The sequence below is a fragment of the Macrobrachium nipponense genome, chromosome 39, assembly GCF_015104395.2.
Source record: "Macrobrachium nipponense isolate FS-2020 chromosome 39, ASM1510439v2, whole genome shotgun sequence".
In the NCBI taxonomy this organism is placed as follows: Eukaryota; Metazoa; Arthropoda; class Malacostraca; order Decapoda; family Palaemonidae; genus Macrobrachium; species Macrobrachium nipponense.
This window is the reverse complement of record NC_061099.1, coordinates 37,024,669-37,051,012: the sequence shown is the minus strand read 5'-3', so window position 1 is coordinate 37,051,012 and position 26,344 is coordinate 37,024,669. Positions and strand designations below refer to the sequence as shown.

Below are 26,344 nucleotides of genomic sequence, written 5' to 3'. Positions count from 1 at the left end.
GAAGAAGACTTTCCGCAGGTTCTCACAACTCTTTCCAATAAATGTTAAACATGTTAACAGTTATTATCGTCGATCGAGAAGGTTCTCTTTGTTAACGCGAACAGGAGCGAAAAAAGATTCTCGAAGCTCTTTGCGATATGAGAGAGTCGTGGAATTGGCCTAAGTGATTAAATGGGTAACGAAATCAGGAACGAATCTTGCCGTTACCGAGCCTGGTGTCCGAGAGGCTACTGGACTCTTAGGTTAATAACTCGCTAAAACGAGAAAATCTTGGATGGTGCTCTTGGCTCACTGCGCCAGGCTGGTGCTTCTGGCGCATTGCGCCAGATTTGGAGCTTCTAGCGCTATGTGCCAGGCTGGCGCAACTTGTGCCAGGCTGGCGCTTCTGGCGCATTGCAGGCTGGCGCTTCCTTCTAATTCTTTTTAGGTTATGTGCCAGAACAACCTGTGGCCTTTATGGTACCCCCCGACATCCCTTTCACCATGTTAATTCCGTTCTTAGTAGGAAAAAAACTTTATATACGTAGTATAGTCCATTCAGGGAAACAAGTTCTGCCACAAAGAGAATGTTTCCCATCCGACTCCTCCATCTTCTTCTGAGCAGGTACTCTAAAAGCTATGCTTTCGTAAGCCTGAGAGCATTATATAATATAATGTTCTGCTGCGATAGAATCCTTTAATAATGTTACCTACGGTAAACAGCATTGAAAGGTTGTATACTATCTCTCTTATTGAGAGCTTCTTAGCAAAAGGCATACAATATTTTATTTATGTTAGCTTAACTATCCCCTCAATACGAGGTTAAGACCGCGATTGTAGGGGAGAGATATGGATAGTTATTCCATCCTGCAGGAGAGAGAGATAAACCTGACCGCTCATGACTGACACCTACATGGTACTGCGTTGGTCTCAGGCTCTCAGCGAAAGCAGTCTCCGTTAGCTGTCTGGCCTTACTCTTCCAGAGTTGCCAGCTACTTCATTTAATAAAGGAATCTTATAAAATTATTATCGAACTTCAGGAAGTTCTTATTAAAGCATAGTTAAGCGAAACAAGACTTCGATAAATCTAGAAGCTAAGTAGGTATTGTCTTAACAATCCCTTTATGCGTAGTCCTTCCTAGGAAAGTCGTAGAAGGATACTGGTAATTGAGTTGCACAGCAAAGAAGTAACTACGTTATGTGTTTATGATCTGACCGTATCGTATTCTCATACAGCAGAAACTCTACTACCTTCTACTATCTTCGTTCTTTTCGTTAATAGAACGATAGAAAGAGTATATATATATCCTTAAGGAAGGAAGTTAATCCAGGAACTCTTTAAATCTTCGTGATTTCCTCATAAATCGCGGAAGACAGAATTCCTGTTCATCACTAGGGTTTACGGAAGGAAGTAGATATTTCCTATCCGCCATCATACCCAAACGTCGATGAGATTCTTATTAAGAAAAACTCCCAAAGCTCTTGCCTCCTCAAAACAAGGGAAGAGCATGGATGAAGGAGAGAGTCCGCATTAAGAGGAACTGCCTAACACAGGAGTCTTCTGAATAATGAAAAGGGGCTTCTCTTAGTATCAGAATCCTTCTGACAAAAACAATGGCTGCCTGTGCGACATCTTGCACATTTGCCAGGGGAAAGTTGCTCAAGTTAAAAAACTCAAAGAGGAGTCTTGCGACTGACCTCTCTCTCAAATGAAGATTCTGGAATATTCTGACGCCTGGCGCCTGGATGCGCCTGGCGTCTGGATAGTTCCGCGCGCCTGGAATGTTCCGCACGCTAGAAAGGAGACTCGCTCCTGGAACATTCCGCTTGCGTGGAAGGTCCCGTGCGCCCTGATAGTTCCGAGCGCCTCTAGTCTTCTTTTACGAGCCTCTTGCCAGTAAACGTTCAATGGAAGCATCCTTCTGATTGCCACTCTACTATAAGGGCTCCTCAGTCTAGCCGTCTGTTTTCTCTTTTTTGAAGGCGCCTTGCGCCAAGAAAAGTTCTGGAACGCGGCTCGCGTTTATCTGTAAGAACGAGGCTCGCGCTAGTCTGTTGGAACGCGGCTCGCGCTAGTCTGTTGGAACGCGGCTCGCTGCTGGCTGTTGGACCGTGGCTCGCGCTAGCTTGCTGGCTGGCTCTCAGCCTCTCGCTCAGTGTTCTCTTAGTTTTCAGAGAACGCGCCAGATCGTCCGAACTCCAAACATGTACATTCTTCGTCTTTTCAGATGTAAGATGAAGAAACGGAAGAAGAGAAGCACTTTTTAAAGGATGCCTTTCCAATGGCTATCCATGGCAGTCTGGGACGTTCTACAGATCCTGCCGAGGGAACGCCCGATCGGTGGGGATTCTCCATAACCTCCGTAAGGCTTTCGACTTTCCTTCTCCTCTGGGCTTGTGAGCTTGGAAGAGGTCTAGGCCTGAGAGCGAGACAGAGCCGATCGGACGCACCCTCTACTATTTAGGACGCCTTTCCAATGGCGAACTTGGCAGTCTGGGACGTTCTACAGATCCTGCCGAGGGGACGCCTGATCGGTGGGGATTCTCCATGACCTCCGTAAGGCTTTCGACTTTCCTTCTCCTCTGGGCATGTGAGCTTGGAAGAGGTCTAGGCCTGGGAGCGAAACAGAGCCGATCAGAACGCACCCTACACTGCACTGTGAACACTAAAATCACTTCTTACCTTTCAATAGCTCGTATTTTGAGCTACATTCCTTTTGTCTTCAAATTGCAATATGAATTTGAAGATTCTGTGAAGTAAGAAGGAGATGAGGATACAACACTACTAGTATTGTTAATGCTCTAACTGCTCGTTAGTACGAGAGCTATAAAAACTTCTAAAGGAAGCGTAACTAATTCTATTCCTGACTTCCTCAAGAAGGAAGTTAGCTTAATCAATTCTAACATTTACTACACGATATTATGAATAAATATTAAAATTTTCCTTCTTGCAAACTATGTGAGTGTCTACCGAAAAGTTCGGTAGTTACACGTAAACAATTCTTTGAAATTTTCGAAGCCATAGTTATTAAAACAAATTAATATGCATATGCCGAACCAAAGATCCAGTACTTCCCTGCAAAAGATAGCCCAGAAGATCGATGGCGATGAAATCCAAAAATCAAGTCAGGAGGAACTGCAAACGTTGTTTACATTCCAAGCGACAGAGAAAATATGAATAGAAAACAGGAATGGTTCCTAATCCTGCCACCCAGGGCAGGACGGTAGATCACCCGACCTACCTGCAGTGTGTGCCGCGAAATTTGAATTTCTGTCGGGGACGACGGAGTCTTAGCTATGTATATATCTGACAGGTAAGTTGATTGTATGAAAACAAATGTTTTCACTTTCATGTGAATACATTCTCATAAGAGTAATAATTCATTCCACATGACAAATAAGACAAATTAAAAATCTACCACCTCCAATTAAATGAAATATACCTCTAAACTAACAGGATGAGAAGGTGGTTCTACGGCTGATGGAAGAGATGAAGGTGTAGGAGTGTTAGACGACGCTGCAGCCAATCCTGATCCACTTTCAAGCCCTAAAGATGTGCTCCCATGATGAACACCAGGCCGAAAGTGCACAGTGCCACATTTCTCTACTGGAAAAATCAATCAACATCACTTAAGATTGCATAATATGGGGCACATTTTCATGCCCATAGTAAATTTTCATGCCCATAGTAATATCTCTAAATATGCTGCATAAATTTGATTTTCACGCTTTCTATACAACAGCTGTTGCCTATCACTGAGAAAATGCCACACTTTTTAGTTCCTTATCTTAATCTGAACCATCCTTACATATTCCACAATATGTTAGCCTCTTACCAGCCCAATGCATTCCCTCATTTCATTATGCAAAGTGCTCTTTTACCTTTATTTGACGACAAAATGCCTATGAACTTGGGGTAAATCTACAGTGACTGATTAACTGCTCATCACCCATTAGAATTATCTTTTTTTTGAATAACGAATATTATGTTGCCTGCCAACTTGTTTTTATACAAATAATTTATACTTAGAATAAAATATTAAGGATAATAAAAAGTGAGGCCAAATGAAAAGCCCGTGATAAGGTTTTGAACACCAGTGACAAACTGATATTGCATAACTTTAAGATTAACAGTTAATTTAATCAAAAGAAATTGGTGAAAAATATCAAAGAACAAACCTTCCATTAAAATGGCAAGCTCAAATCCCCTGTAGTTCAGAAGTAAAGCACTCCAGGATAATCTTTGTACATTGTGCATGGTAAAGCACCTACATCATTTGGCTAAATTTACTTAGAAAAAGTTGCAGAGTTACGTATAAATAGATACATCATGATCTGTTATCTCAGTGTGCTACTGTATTTGTAAGTAATTAAGCTTATTTTAATTCAAGCCTATATTCTTTGTCTCAGAAAAATGAAAAAAAAAATTGACAGAAATCAGTTTCTTAGGATTGAACAAATGATTTGTATTTACAATATTGTAAATGCGAAAAACTGATTCAGGTCACAAACTGCGTCCTCGAACGAATTAAGTTCATGAGCCAATGTATAACTGTATCTCCATACATGAACCCAACCTATATTCTGCTTCTTAATTACATCCTGACAGACAGAGGAATGGGCCCTTTTGAACAAATTTTAAAACCCTTTATCAAAGGAAGCTCTGTACAAAGTTTGGTTGAAACTGATTCAGTGTAATGAACAAAACATAAAATATGTGAAAAGTTATACTAGGCATGCATACATAATTACATACACATAAATATCTATATATATTCCTATCAACTATACCTTTGGCACTTTTGGGGTAAACAATGTCTACTGAGTGAGAATCACACAGAGTGGATGTGGTGATGGCACCAGCTGACACGGCATTCCTTCGTAATCGTTTATGTGGCCCTCCACTATTATGACCACTAGTACTACTGCTTGAATTGGCACCCATACTTTCCTCACCACACCACCCTAAGGACTGCAAATACAAAATACATATTGAATATACTGGTTCACCCATAACAAATACTATATGAAAGCCAAAAAGGATTTTCTTAAAGCATAAAACAAACAATATTTTCAAACATACAGGAATTTTTTAAATCAAAATGTGTTTTTTCAATACAAACCCAATATTTTTCTTAGCCTTTTGTGTGAAAGCACAAATTCCCCATAATATGCCCTTGGACCAACAGTTACATTAGAAAACATCATTTATCTGAACCAGATGAGAGAAGCAAAAATAAATGGGTTGGGAAGAGATCATTTTTTTAGAAAAGTAATGAGTTTGTAATGGAAAAATTTCATTTTCCAAGTCTAAATTTGGTTCACAACAAACTCATTACAGTCTGACCTCTTTAATCTTGCACTCTGTGGTCTGGTCATTTCCATGGTCCAGCACTTTTTTCACAATAAGCCACCAGTAGTTTGTTGGGCCAGCAGTGTTTCGTTTCTAGATTTTTTCAAATTCCAGAACTGAAGTTTGCTCCATAAACACACAAGCACAGTTTCTTTCCAAAAAAAATTTCTGTGAAACTAAAATATATACAGCATCACAAAGAACCATAATTTGTGTATATGTAAGTAGTTTACATAATAAAAATATGGAATGTTAGTTCCATATATATAAAAGACTAAAACTAAAGATGTCAACCAGATTGCTTGCAGGAATGTGATCAGACTAGAGACGCTAAAGATGACGTATTCAATACAATTAAAAAGTAGGCTAAGATAACATGCCGTCACCTGTAGTCATTCAATTGTTTATAAACATTAGTCCAAGCTCCCTGCTTGAGACAACTACCGCGACCTATAATTCAAACGGCCTACGTGATCTGTAGCGTGTCTCATTTTGATTGTGTGTTCGTATGTAACTATGTCATTGTATGTATGTTCATATGTTCGAACTACTGTCTGTTCCTTTATGACTGGTAACCGAGATGGTAGTAAGGCAGAACAGAGTTAGCTATCGTCATTAGAAGACCTGTATCTCTTTACCTAAGCTTTATCATGTAGAGAGAACAGAAGTAGCCATCATCATTGGCAGAAGCGATCAAGCTATCGTTATTAGAAGACTTGTACAATCATACCTGATCTTCACCATGTAAAACTTCAGAAGATATATATATTTTCATACTTCGTGTTTTCTACAAGAACCTCCTCACCGAATCAACATGAGTTTAACACATCGTCGTCATAAACAAGAAGATAATCCTGACTTCGTAAGTGATCTACAAACCCCAAGACACTCCATTGAAGATGGAAGTGCAATACCAACCGACTTAGCGTAAGATTATCGCAAGTCTAACATTACCTCATAGGGCGCCTTATCATACAAGGCACTAGCCCTAAAAGTGGTGGCAAGCGTACCAGAAGGACTCTACAACTTCTCCGAAGATAAAACAGAATAATAAATCATGTATCATAAGAAGTCAACGACGACGGAAGCTGCAGATTCTTCAAGCAACTTAGTATCATCGTTTAGTGAATAACTTCAAGAAACAAACCCGACGTGTCCTTTTTTTCCTACGGCAACCGCAAGCTTTGTCTCTCATTAGAATCATTCAGAAAACATCGTTAGTGAGCGTTTCCGGCACTTCGAAACAAACCGAACGCGTCTGCAGCATCGGATCTTTCAAGGGTCATGACAATAAATGGCTCCCTTTGCAAAGTCCCGATCGCAGTTTTAGCCTTGTTTTTAGTTGTATATAAAATATCGAACCTCAATGACTCAACTTAACTTTAAAAATATGGCTGGATTGCAAGGAATAACATGTCTGTAAAAAACTTTCATCAGGCTAAATGCGCTGACCAGGATCCCTCACTATTTCAAATTTTAGCAAAGAATGAAGTACAAACAGTTAATATTGAATGCAGTAGTGATAACTTGTCTTAATAGTAATCGCTCAGTTCCTATAGTTCGTCATTCATTGCTTTATACGTAACCAGCACATAATGCTAAAACACACAATACGTTGCCGATGGTAATAAAGAGAAGGATCCTAATTTATTACAAAAAAGAAATATAAACAGTAGCCCGTTCAGAATCAAACAAGCAAACTCGGTTACTGTGTCACCTAGTCAAGCGGTCAAGGTCAGTCAAAACTGCCAAAGTGTTCAAAGCATAGCAATTCCACACAATAAGCGACTCTAGCAGAGTGGGGAAAAGCGATGTTGGTTCATACATGCCAATATCTTTTTGAATTTAAAAACGGATTTTCCTATGAAACACACGACCGTATAAAGTAATCAGAGCAGGTTTTCGGTTTTTTTTTTTTAATACATAAGTTATTATAAGTAGTGGTGGGGGATAAAGCCCGACTGTACGCGCAGTAAAAATTAGAATATCTTGTTTATTCCTTTAGTAAACGTAATATCCTGTATTTACGGACTCACTGTCTGTTTTTCGAACTTCCCTAATGAGAAGTCCAGATGAGCAAGCGCTTACAGATACCTCTATAGTTATAAAAAACATTGATCTGTATGTAGTGTAATTGTAAGATCCGTCTAGGGTATACAAAATATTATCTTACATCCTGCAAAATAAGGCGTGTTTATCAAAGGAAAATCCTATAAACCTTCAAACATATTAAAATCAGTTTGAACAGAAAAAAAAAAAGAGACAATTAATCAAATAATAACTTATATAAAGGAACTATACATTTGTCTCATAAATCGTAAACATTGTTCAAATGACCCAACAGAATTCTCCACAACCGCAGTCGTAGTTTGCACGCAAAATCTCGAGAAGCATGCACCCTCGAATGTCTTAGTGCGTGTAAAAAGACTTTGCTGGGAAATGAAATTTTAATCCTTCCCGCACTCTGAATATAACGATTTCCGCGAACAAAGCCCTAGACACAGTTGACTCACAGCAACAAGTTAATCTAGTGATCCACAAACGTATACATATCGTGGATACGGAAGTTATAAATATCGCATTTTTTATTGTTGCTAACTTTTAATCCCGCCCAATCAGTCGTGGATGAATCTCTCTGTTAATCTATCTAAAGTAATATCCGTAAAGTCATTCAAGCAGAGGTGATTCAGCAGAAATTTTTTTTATCTTGTATCTGAATACAGGAAGTTTCTCCACTAGCGAGTAATCTCTGGGAGAAAAACGGATGTAACTTAACACAAAACACGGTCTAAGGACAAACATTAAGCTATTTACGTACCTTCGTATAGATTCTCAATGAAATTTCAAAATAGAGATAAATGACGAAGTTGAAAAATGTTAGTAATAGGAGTCATTAGGAAATCAAATAAGCCCTATAATTTTTTTCCCTCAAAATGTCATGCCATAAAAGATCGGACTTGGCGTATCTGCGTAGATTCTGTCGCTTAAACAAGGAAACGACTCCCGATAGTTTCCAGTGCGATGTACCGACGACATCTTATCTCTGTTAGGTTAGAATAAATTTTTTTTTCACCAACTTGGACTTACTTAAAAGCTTTTACCAGATACCATTACCTAAGTGATTGTACCTCATACACCGTTTTCAGCACACTCAGGGACATTATCAATTTTTACGTATGCCTCTGGCTTACGTTGCGCCCCAACTTACAATATAGTGTTTGGAGACTTTTAGGGGATACCCCAACATGCTTATATGGTTGGTCTTATAATCTTTTCTAAATACCTTAGAAGTACATTCACCATAACTAGAGCTAGTGCTACAGGGACAAAGACAAATAATCTCAGAGTAAAGTATCTCAATGTGAGTTTTAAAAACCGAACATGTTTATCTAGGTTTTATGTGTCTAGTCAAGGTCTTAAAGTAGTCCTGGTAAGGTGTCGGCTATTCATAACTTTCCGGTACCTATTAACGTAAAAGGGGGATACAGCACTTTGGCGCTGTAAGTGGGTATTACAATCGTAATGTAAATATGTAACTCTTCATCATGACAGCTCCTTTAACAGATCTTACGAAGAAGAGCTTTTTTAGATTTATTATGGTCTAAAAAGCATCAACAGGCGTTCGATATCTTAAAAGCGGAATAATGCAGCTTACCTAACTTAAAAAATCCTGATTTAAATAAGGAATTTTTTTTTTATTGCAACAGACGCCTCAGACCAAGGGGTAATGAGGGATACTACTTCAGCAATATGATAAACAGTTCTTTCCTATAGCTTTTTATTCACGTAAACTAAAGCCCTCTGAAAGTAAATATGCAATAATAGGCAAGGAAGGGCTAGGTATCTTTAACTAACTAGTACATTTAAAGTTCATAATCTATGGCTTATCCTGATAAAGTCCTTACTGAACATGAGTCCTTTACCGAGTTTTTCAAAGGCTTTAATCACAGTCCAAAAGGAACTCGGTGACAAATGATCATTCAGTCTTTGGAGCCAAGATAAGATATCTACCTGGGAAAGCAATTATCATAGCTGACGCATTATCCCGTAATCCCGCACCATACTGCCATAGAACCATTAATTGGACTAAAAGATATAGAAACATCCGTTGGCCTTATTGTTTAAAAGACCGTATCTAAACAAGGAAACATTCCTTGAACCCAAACAGAAGATCGCGAGCATTGAATATCTGGTTGGAGCGCAGAACTGTTACAAACTGAACAAAGCAAGAGTCAACAGACATAACCCTAAACAATAAACACTTCGAACGGAAACAGAGTCAGCAGCAATAAACACCAAACAATAAACACTTCGAATGGAAAAACAGGGTCAGCGGCTAAGCAAAAACAATAAACACTTCGAGCAGAAACCCTAAGCAAAAGTATATTTAAAGTATGTGTACTCAGAATAATGTAATCAAATGTAATATTATATGTAGGTCCGTAACGAGGAAAACCCGAAGAACACAGCAGATGACTAACGAACCGGGTATTAGTAATAATCTCTTTCATACCAATCGTCATAAACTGGTTGCATTCGTCATCCAGGGTTCCCTACTATGTCACATAAAGCCAAATCACTGTTTACTGGCCTACAATGCTTACAAGATATAAAAAGCACATAACCTGATTGTAACACGTGTTCATGAAAACAAGGGACACACTAAGACACCTGTCAGTTAAGGGCCTATCCTGTGCCAAATCATCCTTGAAAGAATATACGTAGAATTATTAACAGAATTACGAGTCTGACAGAGGATAAACACTTCTTAGTGTTTAACAGTTTCCTTGACACGTTATATAGAATTAATAGCACTAAAATGAGATGAAGTTAAAAACTGTATCATTATATATCACGTGATCACTATTAATTTACCAATATCATTGTTTTATATTTTATTTTACTTGAATCAATCATGTACACCATGAATTTTTATTTACTTATATATATATATTCACATAGTGTCTGTATCACACTCCTATAAGTCAAATGCAAGTCAAGTTTGAGTAATATTCAGTAGTTGGTTTTGGTAGCTGACCGAGCTAATGTAAGTGTTTACATAATAAAAATATGGAATGTTAGTCCATATATATAAAAGACTAAAACTAAAGATGTCAACCAGATTGCTTGCAGGAATGTGATCAGACTAGAGACGCTAAAGATGACGTATACAATAAAAGTAGGCTAAGATAACATGCCGTCACCTGTAGTCATTCAATTGTTTATAAACATTAGTCCAAGCTCCCTGCTTGAGACAACTACTGCGACCTATAATTCTTCAAACGGCCTACGTGATCTGTAGCGTGTCTCATTTTTGATTGTGTGTTAGTATGTAACTCTGTCATTGTATGTATGTTCATATGTTCGAACTACTGTCTGTTCCTTTATGACTGGTAACCGAGATGGTAGTAAGGCAGAACAGAGTTAGCTATCGTCATTAGAAGACCTGTATCTCTTTACCTAAGCTTTATCATGTAGAGAGAACAGAAGTAGCCATCATCATTGGCAGAAGCGATCAAGCTATCGTTATTAGAAGACTTGTACAATCATACCTGATCTTCACCATGTAAAAACTTCAGAAGAATACGTATATATAATTTTTATACTTCGTGTTTTTTTCTACCAAGAACCTCCTCACCGAATCAACATGAGTTTAACACATCGTCGTCATAAACAAGAAGATAATCCTGACTTCGTAAGTGATCTACAAACCCCAAGACACTCCATTGAAGATGGAAGTGCAATACCAACCGACTTAGCGTAAGATTATCGCAAGTCTAACATTACCTCATAGGGCGCCTTATCATACAAGGCACAAGCCCTAAAATATACAGGCGGTCTCCGGGTTACGACGGCTCCGGCTTACAAAGTTCCTTGGTTACAACGCTTTTTTTTTTCTTAAAAATATTCATTGAAAATCCGCCCTGGGTTACGACGCTTTGTTCCGAAGGTTACGACGCTGACACTTTTCTTTCGACGCTCCGAGTTAACGATGCTTTTAAAAAACGCATACTATGATAAGAATCCTTTATAGTTTAGTACAGTATATTAATAAAAATAAGTTTTGGTTAGATTACACAAAAATTTTGAGGTTATGAAGATTTTCGACATTTTTCTGTCGTATTTTTTTAATTTTTTTAGTGACGCCTCATATGCGGAAACTAGTTTCCGAGCGAAAAGGGAATACACTAGCTTGGGATGCGCAGTTTATAACAGTCCAAAAGCGCAATAATGAAAAAATCTTGCTTCGTTTCCAGTATCATAATTAACAAAAACTAATTTTCTGGTTAGATTACAACGCAAATTCCAAGGTTACGACGGTTTTTTTATGCTTTTTAACGATACCTCATACACAGAACTAGTTTCTGAGCGGAGGGCGCATAAATTAATTTACGCTATTAAACTGTATGGTAACCATAGTCAAGATAAGGAACGCATTCTCAACAGTATACATATCCTTTAATACAAAACAGCAAAATATCATTGAAACATTATTTCACTTAAAGAATCCATTTATACTCTACTTAGACTTGGATATAAAAATGGTATTGTTATGATACAATAAAGTTTATGCATACTTACCTGGCAGGTATATATATAGCTTATCCTCTTGACGCACTGGCAGAAATTTCAGAACTCGCGGCAACCGCTAGTACACTGGTAGTTCAGGTGATGGCCACCCCGCTCCCGTGGCGCTGGTACTTGGAACTATTCCCGTTTTCCTCAGATTTTCTCTGAACCCTGTCTCCTGAGGGGAGGAGGGTGGGATTTAATTATATATACCTGCAGGTAATATGCATAAAAACTTTATTGTATCATAACAATACCATTTTTATGCATGACACTTACCTGGCAGTATATCTATAGCTGATTGACACATTTGGAGGTGGGTCATAGACAGCAACATCGTCATAATTCAAAATTTAACCAAAAATTTTTAGAACTATGTATTATGTTCCTTACCTGCTAAGGTAGCTGACTTCGTAGGTCCTGCCTCTTAGCCTGCTAAAACCTTAGTAGCTCTCAACTAGGACGTGACCTGTTTGTTGAGAAAGCTAACAATAAGGGCCTGACAACTGGACGTGACCAATTCGTTGACAGAGAACCCTAGCCCTCATTCACCACGGGCATTCATGCTAGGAAAGTTAGTCACCTGAACCACACACACATATAATACACACTAATCACCAGGACTGAGTTGGTCTTTAATGCTCCTCAGACAACCATAAAAACACTATAACTAATTTAATTAAAATAAAACCTAGCATGTTATTAGGTTATGGGGTGAAACAAACTCCTTTTTTTTTTTTTTTTTTTTTTTTGCCCAGTACTGTACTGAGGATACATACGGGCCTAACGTTTGACAATTATCAAAAGTTGTCTTCACGTCTCTAAGGTAATGCGAGGCAAACACAGAGTTTGTCCTCCAATACGTTGAATCTATAATGTCCTTGAGGGCTAAATTTTTTTCTGAATGCTAAGGACGTAGCTACTGCTCTCACCTCATGAGCTTTAACTTTAATTACACCGAAGCATTCTTCTTGACAAAGCAAATGAGCATCTTTAATGACTTCTCTTACAAAGAAAGCCATTGCGTTTTTTAGACATAGGTCTAGTAGGATCTTTAACAGAGCACCACGAGAACCTGAAGTTCCCCTAATGCCTCTTGTTCTTTCTACGTAAAACCGTAAGGCTTCTTACTGGGCAAAGAACCCTTTCTTGCTCTTGACCTACCAGATCAGCCAGTCCTTCAATCTCAAATGATCTTGGCCATGGATGCGAAGGATTCTCATTCTTTGCTAAGAACTCCTGTTGAAAACGAACAACTGCTTTGTTGTGTTTCCAACCTATTTGCTTGTCAATAGCTTGCAGCTCGCTAATCCTTTTAGCTGTAGCTAAAGCTACTAAGAAAATAGTTTTTCTTAGTTAGTTCTCGCAACGGTGCACTGCCCATAGTTTCGAACTTATCCGTCTCCAAGAATTTGAGAACGACGTCCAAATTCCAAGAAGGGGTTCTGCACCGTCGATCCTTCTTTGTATCAAACGATCTGAGGAGATCTCTAAGATCTGCGTCATTGGACAGGTTTAAACCTCTGTGTCTAAACACTGCAGACAACATACACTTATAGCCTTTCATCGTCTGATTAGCCAAACCTAGTTCTTTCTTCAGGTATAGCAGGAAATCTGCAATCTGAGTCACGAGGTACTGGATGAAGAAATTTTCCGATTCTCTGCACCATCTACGGAATTGTCCCACTTCGCCTGGTACACTTTGATAGTCGATGGTCTTCGTGCTCTTGCCACTGCCTTCGCTGCTTCTCTAGAAAACCCCCTCGCTCTGACAAGTCTTTCGATAGTCTGAACGCAGTCAGACCAGAGCGAGGTGTTCTTGTGGAACCTGTCGAAGTGGGGGTTGTTTGAGAAGATCTACTCTCGTGGGTAGACTTCTCGGGGAATCTACTGTCCATTCCAGTACCTCTTTGTTGAACCACGTTTGGGCCGGCCAGTATGGGGCTATCAGGGTGAGCCTTGTTCCTCGACTTTCCCTGAATTTCTTCATTACCTTTCCTAAAATCTTGAACGGGGAAAGCGTACGCTCTAGCCCCGTCCAATCTAGTAGGAAGGCATCGACTGCGACTGCAAGAGGGTCCGGGATCGGAGAACAGTATTCGGTAACCTCTTCGTCGCCGCGGTAGCGAAAAGATCCACTACTGGAGTGCCCCAAAAGCTTCCACAGTCTCTGGCATACTTGACGATGCACATCCACTCCGTGGAAAGCACTTGTCCGTCCCTGCTCAACAGATCCGCCCTGACGTTCTTCTCTCCCTGAATGAACCTGGTGAGCAGGTGACGTTTTCTTCTTGCGACCAAAGAAGAATCTCCTTCGCCAGGTTGCAAAGAGACAAACGAGTGAGTTCCTCCTTGTTTCCGTATATACGCCAGAGCTGTGGTATTGTCCGCGTTGATCTGCACTACTTTGCCGCTGATCCACGATCTGAACGCTTTCATAGCCAAGAAGATCGCCATCAGTTCCTTCCTGTTTATGTGCCATGCCTTTTCTTCTTCGCTCCAAAGGCCTGACTCCTCCCGAGGGCCCAGCGTCGCTCCCCATCCTGCGTCTGACGCGTCGGAAAATAATATCCGGTCTGGGTTCTTCTGCTGGAGTGACGTACCCTCTGACAACCTCTCCGGCACTAGCCACCACTTTAGTTCCTCCTTTATCTTTGGAGGAATTGGAAACCGGAAGGAATCTGGTTGCGATCTTCTTGGCCCAGCACTTCGTTCAGTAAAGAACTGTAAGGGCCTCATGTGAAGTCTCCCTAGTGAAATGAACCGCTCTAGCGAAGAGAGTGTCCCAGCAGGCTCAGCCAACCCTCTCGCTGAGCATTGGTCTTTCAATAGGAATTCTTCCACTTTTCCGTATACACATGGTCTGCCTTTCCTTTCGGGTGACGGAAAAGCCCGAAAAGTCACTGAGGATATCCGAATCCCCAAATAACTATTTCCTGATGGGATCAGACGTGACTTTTCCAGGTTCACCATCAGACCAGCTGCTGGGTTAAATCCATTGTTACATTCGTGTCCTCCAGACATTGCTGTTTTGATTGTGCTCTTATGAGCCAATCGTCGAGGTAGAGAGATACTCTGACTCCCTGCCAAAGAAATGAAGCCACTTCGCCACATTCGTCATCATTCTTGTAAAAATTTGAGGCGCCGTGCACAGCCCGAAACACAGGGCTTTGAATTGACTATAACTTCCTCCCTGGATTACGAATCTCAGAAATAATTCCTGGACCTTGATGAACTGGAATATGGAAGTACGCATCCTGAAGGTCCAGTGTTACCATCCAGTCGCCTGGTCGTACCGCTGCCAGTACTGAATCGTTCGTCTCCATCGTAAACTTGGTCTTTTCTACGAACAAGTTTGACTGGCTTATGGTCTCAAAGTTCCAGTAACCGGCCTCCAACCTCCTGATGATTTCGGTACTAGAAACAGACGGTTGTAAAAACCTGGGGTATTCGCAATCCAGAACCGGTTTCTATTGCCCCTTTTTTCATCATGGTGACGACCTGATGCCAAAGAGCCTCTCTCTTCTCTAAATCGATGTAGTGAGCCCCTAGGGCTCTCGGAGCTGTAGCGAGAGGTGGTTTCTTGAGAAAGGGGATCTTGTACCCTTCCTTCGCTACCTTTACGGACCAAGGATCCGCTCCTTTGTTTTGGCCAGACTTCCCAGAAGTCCAAAAGTCTGGCCCCTACACAAGTCTGGAGGACTTTTGACCTCATTGTTTCGTTGAAGTTTTAGCACCTCTTTTGCTGGAACTCTTTCCCTCTAAATGCTGTCGGGAGAAAGTCTTACCCCGAAAGGGCTGCTGTGGCTGTCTTGTCTTCGTATCTTTCGTAGTCTTCTTCATGACCTTAGAAGTTATACTTCCTCACAGATGACGTAATAAGATCTTGGGTAGCCTTCTGAGTGAGGGAGAGAGATATGTCCTTAAATGATCTCTTGAGGGAAGAGCTGTCCTGACAGGGGAGAAGAACATCAACTCCGACTTTTGCGCGTTCGACACTCCTTTACAAGCGAACGAGCATAAGAGATGTCTTTTCTTCAAGACGCCTGCTGTGAATATTGAAGCCAATTCATTAGCTCCATCTCTCAAGGCTTTATCTATACAGGACATGATGCTTCTCGACAACTCGGATACTGACGACTCTTCCATCTCCGAAGTCCGAGCCAGGGCCCCCAACGACCAGTCAAGAAAATTAAATACCTCAAAGTCCTAAAGATACCTTTGAGTAAATGGTCGAACTCCGAAGAAGTCCACCACAACTTTGGCTGAATGCAAAGCATGTCTACGGGAGCTATCCACTAGTTGGAAAAGTCTCCTGGGAGGAGGCAGGTACTCCCCAGGCCAAGACTTTCCCCCGTAGCAAATACCAACACCAGACTTCGAATCCAACTTGGCCGAGGAAAAACAAAAGAAGTCTTGCCCGACTCTTTCTTCTCCTTAACCACTCATTTACTCGTTGAAGGGCTTTCTTGGCCGAAATGGACAAAGTCATTTTCAAAAACGACGATTTCTTGGCTTTCTTCGTCTTTGAAAATTGCGACAAAGGCGATGGCGGGCCTGAAGGTTGAAAATCTCCTTCAAACAGAGAAGAAGGCACTCTGTTAGCCTCTTGTAATCCGAAGAAGGCGCTTCCGTCTTGTCCTCTTCCGTACTCTCCGCAAATTCTTCCTCCTGCGAAGAATATCTTGAAAACCAAGATCCTGCTGATTCTCCCCAATCAGAGTCCTTATGCAGCTGCTGTTTAGAAAGTGAATGTGGCACTGACTCCCTACAAAACTCCTCTCTTCCTTGTCGAGACAATGTTTTGACTTGCTGCCGCTGCGTCCTGCGTCCTCCTGAACGTATGCGTCCACGCTGCGTCCATCACTTCTCCTCTTGCGTCCTGCGTCCTGAACTTCGTCCTTCTTACAGGACGCACTGCGTCCTGGATCGCGTTGTACGTCCTGAGTCCTCTTGGAGGACTTAACCGGGAGAGACGAGTCCTTACGTCTAACCGAAGGTTGTTCGGGTCTTCATGATTGCACATTACTGCCAATCTCTGCTGCATATCCCGCAGCACCTCCTTCGTCCCCCGCCTCCTTCCTTAACGAGACTCCTGATGATGAGGAGATCGAGGACGCACCGGGCTCACACGAGGCGGGCGAGCGAACTTCCAGCCGACGCGAAATCCTCTTCCTTTTGATAGGGATCATCTCTTCATCCTCCGATGAAAAAATAAAACTCAGGGCTACTCCACCCTTCCTGGTCGAAGCCCTTTCCTCCTGTGAAGAGGACGGACAGTATGACCTCTTGAGAGGACGCGATACCTCCGCGAATCGTCTGCTCCTTCCCGAGGCCGAACTATCCGAAGAGTAACGGCACTTCCCAGTATCCCGCCTTTTCTATGGCGTACTGCAGCAGCCTGGGACGTCTCAACAGGACTGCCTGAAGGGACGCCTGATCGCATGTCAACCCCACTCTCGCCTCCCTTCGACTGTCGACATGCCTTCTCCCTTGGGTCTGGGAGCTTGACAGAGGTCTAGGTCTAGGAGCACGAGAGAGACGATCAGACGCCCCCTCCACAAACACTGTCACCAAACACTTCCCCATTTGTCCATTTTTGTTTTTTTTTCCGTTAACCGTTTAATTTGGTCTCCCATGGACGCAAGGGCAGCGAACACTATCACTATTTGTGGATCCGTAGTATCCTCAGATACAGCAACTGGAGCAGGAGAAACCTGGGGAAAGGTGCTACATCTACATGTGAATGAGCTGGATAAGACACATGCAGGAATCATCCAAGGTTTACTCGAAGATCCCGATCTTTCACTCCTAGATACAGATCTTCTAAACCCGATCTTTTTTCAATCTCTCTTCCACATACTTCATAAGAGCCTTCCACTCTTTCTCATTCAGACACTGACATTCATTACACCTATTGTCCCACGTACATACAAACTCACGACAAAGAACTTCTTAACAAATAGTATTTGGATCTAACCGATGATTTCGTCAGTCTCACCTTACACCCTTCTTTCACACAAACTCTAAACATACTTCCTGAATCAGACATACTAGACAAATTCAAAACAATTGCGATTGCCACTCTAACTTCCTGAATACGATACCAATATCCAAAAGTCAGATAACGAGCAGGAAATTCCAACAGAAAGAACCAACAACGATGTTGCCGGTTCGGCTGGCGAGAAAAGTCTGAGGAAAACGGGAATAGTTTCCAAGTACCAGCGCCACGGGAGCGGGGTGGCCATCACCTGAACTACCAGTGTACTAGCGGTTTGCCGCGAGTTCTGAATTCTGCCGAGTGCGTCAAGAGGATAAGCTATATATATACCTGCCAGGTAGTGTCATGCATAAAACCATAGTTTCTCTCTCTCTCTCTCTCTCTCTCTCTGTATTTTCCGACGAAAATAATCAATAATTAGTGTATTTTTGATGTTTATTTTCATGACTAAATACATTTTTATCATACAAAAATTATTTACTAATTTTCAAATATTAATTTTGATTAATATTGTATTAGTAAGTTTAATAAGTTGAAATGATATCACATAATAAAAATAATAATTCTCTCTCTCTCTCTCTCTCTCTCTCTCCCTCTCTCTCTCTCTCTCTCTCTCATCTCTCCTCTCTCTCTCTCTCTCTCTCTCTCTCTCTCTCCTACTACAAAGATGTATGTTTTTTTGTTATGATAAATAAAGATGTTACTAATTTTCAAATATGAATAAATAATGATTTACTATTTTCAAATATTAATATTAATTTTATGCAATAATAATCATTCAAAGAAAATACCATAGTGAATTAGTAAGATTTTAGCTTATATATTCAAAAAATTATGGAAGAATGAAGGAATTCCAGCCTTCTTTCAGTACCTTTCTCTAAGTCCAGGTACTAAAACTCAGATATATCAAGTTCTGTGACAGCCAGGAGGGGGAAGAGCTGCTGTGTTGCAATCAAGTGCTCATGAAATTCCCCCCCCCCCCTCCCCTCCCCCCCCCTCCCCCTTCGTCTCCTCTCTGTCCGTCTCTCCTCTCCGTCATCTCATCTCGTCCTCGTCTCTCCTATCTCTCTCTCTCTCTCTCATTTACTGAGACTCGAGATTTTTTATGTACTTGTACTATTTGTTTTAATACTTTCAAATAATAATAATAATAGAATAATAATAAAATAATAATAATAATAATAATAATATAATAATATATAATAATAATAATAATAATAACTGTAATTACAAAATTCATTTGTTTTTGTGATAGTATTTTAAAGGAAATCAATACGTACTAATCTATCCATGTCACTTTTAATTAAAGTTAACTCTCTCTCCTCTCTCTCTCTCTCTCTCTCCTCCTTCTCCTCTCGCTCTCTCTCTCTCTCTCTCTCTCTCTCTCTCTCTCTCTCTCTCTCTCTCTCTCTCTACCGAGATGAAAGAATTTTTATGGTACTAGTATGTAAAATGTTTTATTGAAAATTTCAGTTATTTAATAATAATAATAATAATAATAATAATAATAATAATAATAAACTTTAATTACAAAATTCATAATGGTCGTATTTTAAAGAGATGAAGAATGACCTTTCCATTTCTCTTTTAAGGATAATTCCTCTTTCTTACAATGAGATGAGAATTTTTTAATGGTAGATGCACGTGTTTATTATATTTTCAAATAATAATAATAATAATAATAATAATAATAATAATAATAATAATAATAATAGAAGTAGTAATAATACGATAACTAATTTCAAAAGAAAATTCTTCCCTTTGTCTTTTTCTGTATCAATTTCCCTACCTCATAACTCCAGTGACACTCGGAGCTGGGAAAGTAACAATGCCATACAATGGTCAACGAATTTAATGGTTTTATATAATCTCTCTCTCTCTCTCTCTCTCTCTCTCTCTCTCTCTTTGTGTATAATGAAAATATACAGTAATTTGTGAATATACAGTGTTACACATGAAAAAAGTAAATTAGTGATAATTTTAGAGATACGGCCTTAAGAAAAATTGCAAATTAGTCAAATTTTCCCCGTGGACATGTTTTCAACAATGTCGTTCCGGCTTACGAGGAGTTTCGGGTTACGATGCGTCTTAACGTCTTAAGAACGGAACCCCCGTCGTAACCCAGGGACTGCCTGTACACTCTTGTCTCATGCAATCCTTAAAATTTTGTTCCAAAATAACACATTTTTTATCAATTTGCATTTTTCAATCTTCCAGTGACAGCTGGAAATCTAGTAAAATTAATAAAAAAAAAAACTTGTGTGATCCAGGGACCACTGGGATCTGTAACTGCTCACAGAGTATTTGGTAGCTCCCACAAAGCCTTAGGCATCCCGTGAGCTCATCAGTTACTTTTTTACTACCTTAGTTTTAGAGGGACGTGATTAAAGCCGTTAGTTTGCCCGTTTTCCCTATCTTTTCTCTGGTGTGTTCAGTGTGTGTGATCTTGTAGGTTTGTATAAGTAGTAAAAGAGATCATGGAGAATTTTGCCTCACCAACGAAGCTTTCTTCAGGATCTTGCAAGAAACAAAGGAAATGCCCTGGAGCGAGTGGGTTTCTTTATTCGAGATTTTTAACTTCGGTGTGTATGGATCCTCACGCAACATGCAGTAGGTGCAGAGAAAATACCAAATTTGTAACTAATTTGTATTTTTCATAACTAACAAACCTGAGGTCTTAACATTAGGATTTACTAGCGCCAAGCTGGAAACCGGTAGAATTAAAATTACACTTGTGAGATCCAGGGACTAATGGCATCTATACCAGGTCACGGGGCATGTATACCCAGAATGCCCACGGCTACCTGTGACCCACCAGTTATATTTCTAACCCAGTTTAGCTGCTAGAGGGGTGGTGGTTCGAGGTGGGCCTTTACCTGTTAAAGACCCCTCAGGTTTGTTAGTTATGAAAAATACAAATTTGGTATTTGTTCATATACGAAACAAACATTCGGCTCTTAACATTAGGATAGACTTACTATTGGAGGGAGGTAAGTCTCTACAACTGACTGAGAGTTTGCCCACCCTTATCCATTTCCGATAATATAGGGAAATTCTAAGAGATGGACAATGAACCTAGAACCAAAGATATAAGCGGATCTATTGGTTTTCCCCCACTGGGTGTAGATACCATTCTACTGTTTACTCTTGTCCCTTGCAACTGGATCCACCTTCACCCCTCTTTTCCCTATTATCCAGAGGGGTGTGTTGCTACTGAAAGTATATCATAACCTAAGATAGCTTCACAGTATGGCTGACCACTCTCCTGCATCTAGTCCCCGTTTCCAGCACATGACGGTACTCTCCTTCATATTGCCCTAGTTAAAGAGTAGGAAGGTAAAAAAAAGTAGTAAAGAAAAAGACCAGTCATCCCATTTGTTCTACTTTCATACCTTCATCTTAGACTAGACGCAAACTGACCCGCCAGGGCACTGGATGAACTATATCACTTGGTTGGGCCGCCACCACTGGACCCAAAGGTGGTTTCCAAGGATCTATGGGCAACATCTTTCAAATAAATGAGGTGAAAGTTGTTTGGCGTTTCCACACACCAGCTTTCAGAATTCTATCCACAGACATGTCCTTCTTAAATGCCAGAGAAGCACTCACACCCCTGACCCCTGTCATGAGCTCTAGCTCCCACCTGGCTATCTGACCCTCTGTCTTCTGCCATATAAGCATCTCTGATCGTCTCCCTTAGCCAAAACGATATTGTATTCCTGGACGACTTCCTTCTTGTTCCGTCCTGTAACTTACAACAGCCTCCGGCACCCCAACCCGGCCTGAGGTTGCCTTGTTCTCTTTAAGTACTCCCTTAGTGCCCTGACGTGCACAGGAGCATCTCAGTCTTTGTCGTTGTCTACAAAGTCTGCCAAGGAAGGTATGGTAAAGGAGTCGAATCTGCCGTCTACTATTGTTGGATTTTGGGTCTTGGCCCACGAATTCTGGGACAAACTCAAATACCTTGATCTCCAACCTCTCGAGTGCTTTATGAGATATGAGAGGACCATGTAGCTCCCCCACCCACCCTTTTGGTTTGAAGCCAGGGCCAATAGGAAGACTGTCTTTCAAGGGTCAGGCTCCTTATCCGTGGACTGCCTTAGTGGTTGCGGTAGGGGGTTTTGTCAGACTACTCCGTACCCTGGTCAGATCCCAATCTGGGGCTTTTAGCTCCTTTGGTGGGCATGGACTGTTCAAGCTCCTCATCAGCATGGCCAACTCCCATGAAGACGATATATCCACTCCTTTCATTCGTAAGACTGAGGCTAGAGCCAGGGCCCTGTACCCCTTCACTGCAGATACAGACATATGTTTTTTCTGTTCTGATGATATCAGAAAGTCTGCTAACTGCTGAATAGTGGTACCGAGTGGAGACAAGTTCCCTCTAACGACACCATCACAGTATGCTGACCACTTTCCTTGGTATACTGTCGCAGATGATTTTCTGATATTACCTGCCATCTGAGTTGCTGCTTTCTGCGAAAACCTCTCGCTCAGAGAGATACTTGACAGTCTACCACCCGTGAAGCGATAGGGACTTCACCGACTGGTGGTACCTCTCCACGTGCGGCTGACACAGTAGGTTGCTCCATGGAGGTAACACTCTTGGCACATCTACTAGGAGTTCCAGTAGGTCTGGAAACCACTCTGCTTTCGGCCATAACGGGGCTACCAGGGTCATCTTGAGGTTCTGAGACCGCATTACCCTGTTCAGAACCTGACGGATTAGACAAAATGGAGGAAATGCATACACGTCCAGATTGTCCCAGGGGTGTTTTGTAGCGCATCTTCTGCTACTGGCCTCTGCTCTGGGACTACTGAACAATACACTTCCAACTTTTTTGTTGTACCTGGTTGCGAATAGGTCTATGATCGGTCCTTCCCACAACATGAGCATCCTGTCGCATTACCTGTTGGTGCAGGGACCACTCCTCCTTCCCAGAATCTGATCCCTGCGGCTCAACTTGTCGGCCACTATGTTTCTTTTTCCCGTATATACCTGGCCTTGATGTCTACCAGGTTCTCTATAGCCCACTGGTGAAGTTGAACTGTCATCACATGTAACTGCCGAGAAACTAGGCCTCCTTGCTTGTTTATATAAGCTACTACTGTGGTGTTGTCTGACATCAATACCGGCTGAGTGTCCCTTTACTCTCTCCCTGAATTTCCTGTAGAGCTAGAAAAGCTGCTTTCAACTCCAGCACGTTTATATGGAGTTCTCTGTCCTTGCAACTCCATTTTTTGCTGACACCATCAACTCCTCCATATGGGCTCCCCAGCCTTCTAGTGACGCATCCGAGAACAGCAAGAGGTCTGGAGAGGATTGTTGAAGGGGGACACACACTGTCAGATTGTCGTCGTTCACCCACCACAAGAGCAAGTCTTTCCTCACTTCTGCCGACAAGGGAATTTGCTCATACGGGTGATCTACTATTGGTGACCAAAACTCCTTCATCCTCCATTGTAGGGACCGAAGGTGTAGCCTTCCTTGTGGTACTAGCTTCTCCAGGGAGGTTAGGATTCCCAGCACCACCTGCCCACTGTCTTGTTGGCTGTGTCTGTTTTTCCAGAAAGGCATTCACCACTTGTTTGCATTTCTCTATTCTTTGGTCTGTCGGGAATACTTTGGCTTGTGTTGTGTCTATCACCATTCCCAGATATTCCAAACGTTGACTTGGATCCAACTGCGACTTCTCCTGATTTACCACAATACCTAGGCTGTGACAAAGCTGCAGGAGGGCCGCCCTGTCCCTGAGAATTTAATTTCTCCCTGGACTTTGCTATCACCAGCCAATCGTCCAGATATCTTATTAGCCTGATCCCCTGAGCATGCGCCCACGCCGACACGAGGGTGAACACTCTTGTAAAAACTTGAGGAGAGCGTTGTCAATCCGAAGCACAGGACCTTGAATTCGAAAGCTTTCCCTGCAAGACTGAAGCGGAGAAATTTCCTTGAAGACTGATGGACTGGTATCTGAAAGTATGCGTCCTTTAGATCGACTGTCAGCATAAAGTCTCCGATTCTGACTGCTTGTAGAACTGTTTCCGGAGTTTCCATCTTGAAACTGGTTTTCCTTATAAACAGATTCAGCGTTGACAGTCTATTACTGTCCTCCACTCCCCGTTGCTTTGGGTACCAGGAAAATCCCTGCTGTAGAAGCCTTTTGCCGGACTGCATACTGTTGCAGCAGCGTCCTTTTTCCATCATCCATCTTCACTTCGTCCTGAAGAATAGTGGCCTTCTGAGATTTGTGGGCATAAATGACATGGGGTGAATGGTTGATCTGTCAGGGGCGGGTTACCTCGAACGGGATCAAATACCCGATCCTGAGAACATCCACCACCACTGCTCTGCCCCTAGTTCCTGCCACACCTTCCAGTGATTTGCCAGGCAACCCCCCACTGGTGTGGCCGAGTGATGGGAGGCGCCCATCCTATCTTCTTGAGCCTCTCCCTCTTCCCCTATTGCCCCTTCCTCTGTTGTTTCTATTGTGAAGGGCCGTATGAGTTAGCCGCTCTTTGGGGAAGAGGCTTGTGACTCTATTAGGGATGCTATGTCTCACTGTCTTCTTTTCGAGACATCTGCTGTTGTCTTCCCTCCAAAGGAGTAGTTTGACTGTTAGACGTTTTCCTAACTGCCTGTTGCACCAACCTATCGTTAGTGTCCATCCTTCTACTATCTATCGCCTCTTCCCAGTATGACCTCTGGTTCAACAGCAGTTGCGATTCCAAGATATCCCCATTCCTCATTGCTAACAGGGAAATCCATATCCAAATCCACATTGCGGCTTAGTCTAGCCAACGCTGCATCTCTCTCATTAGCAGGGATATTTTGCCCAAACATTGGCACTTACGTTGTCAGGTACGCAATCGCCTTGGAACCTGACTGTAGTAATCTAATGAACAATGGTTCATCCACTACTTTTGTTGTTGCTTCCGAGGATGCAATCTTCGCCACTGCTGTTGACCAAAGGTCTAACCAAGAAGCAGCCTGAAAGACAGAAGAAGCTGTTGCTTCTAACGTAGCAGCCTCTTGGTACGTCATCGAAGGGCACTCCATTTTAACCTGGTCCAAGGTTAACCCAGGCCTTAACCTCACAACATTAGGGTTCATTTGTCTAGACAGCAAAGGGACCTTTGGTGTCGTATAATATTTTCCCTTTGCTTTATCTTGGAGGGGGAATAAATTTAAATGATCTATTAGATCTTAAGGAATTATCCCCTCCCCTCAATCTTTGCGTTTACCGTTTGCAAGACCGATTCCGCATGACTCGAACAAGGCAATTCATACGACACCTTGGTATCCCTCTTTAATCCAAATGCCATGTCAATTCCAGGCGGAAGCATACTGGCCAGTGTTTGTCTTCTCCGAAAGGTTATTGAATTGACGAATCAAATCAATCACCTCTGCATACGAGGCCAGAAACTCTTGGTTTTTTCTCCTTCCTCCGGCTCTAGTGTACCATTCTCCGTCACAAGGGATGTTGTCTCGCCCCTATCTTCTGACAGACGGCCCGGAATTCCACGGCCGCCGCCCCTACGGCCGCGGTCTCTTTGATCTTTGCTGGCCGCTGTTGGCTCGATCCCGGATAGTCAGCAGGGGAACGAGAACGCCTCACTCTTTCTCTGCTCACGGATCTAGAGTGAGAATCTCGTCTAGATCTCCAAGATGAAGGTTCCCTTAAGACAGATATAAGTTCGTCTCTATCAGTATTGGCATCGTTTTCGAGCGTCGGCGAGCCCGGCCTCGAACTTCTATCCAGACGGACACTGCCTTCCACAACGTATCCGCCGAGGTTGCCAACTCTCTATTTTTCGTACTTTTAATAGGAGCCTTATCGTCCTTCGTACGTATTTTGAACGGCCTTACGAGCGAAAATGGGACCTGCATTCCATCCTCTGCTGCACCTTTCGCCGCCAACGTCGATTTTACCAGAGGTACCGTAGTTTTTGCGATCCGAACTGGCAACTCCGCATCGGCCGCTAGTCCGCCGGCCGTCACCTCTCTCGCTTGTTCAGATTCTTGCGAACGGCTTCGTCTACTAAACCTTGGGCTTAATAGCCACTGACTTCCCGACCTTCCTGCTGACTTGGAAATGACAGTCTTGGTCCGAAGATGAGGAAGAATTGATTCTTCTCCTCTTAGCCCGAGGATCCGCCAGGAACTCCCGAATCCTCCTCCAACGCTTGACTGGCGCTCGCCGTGACGTTATCGGACTTAGCGATGACGCCGAACTAGAGGAAGAAGACGAAGAAGGCGAATCACACTTTTTCCTTTTCTCTCTCTTATTCATTCTCTTCTCTATATCCTGTAATTTCTGCATTACAGTTTGCATTGACGGGTCAGAAGGGCGTATTAGCGTCTGGGTGCAGCGAAATAGGCCGAGAATCGGTCTGTGACGTCATCCCTCTCGTAGTGAGAGACTGAGAGGTTTCTGCTG

The 26,344-nt window shown here is 42.0% G+C and overlaps 1 protein-coding gene across 1 annotated transcript in view; it reads right to left on the bottom strand.

The window, feature by feature from the left end:
• Positions 1–26,344, bottom strand: part of LOC135210310 (pecanex-like protein 1) — a gene marked incomplete at its 5' end in the record, with an annotated part of 104,463 nt that overhangs the window by 56,881 nt on the left and 21,238 nt on the right. The window contains 2 exon segments of the mRNA XM_064243193.1: positions 3,423–3,586; positions 4,771–4,951. Of these exon segments, the coding sequence (XP_064099263.1) occupies positions 3,423–3,586; positions 4,771–4,951 (345 nt within the window).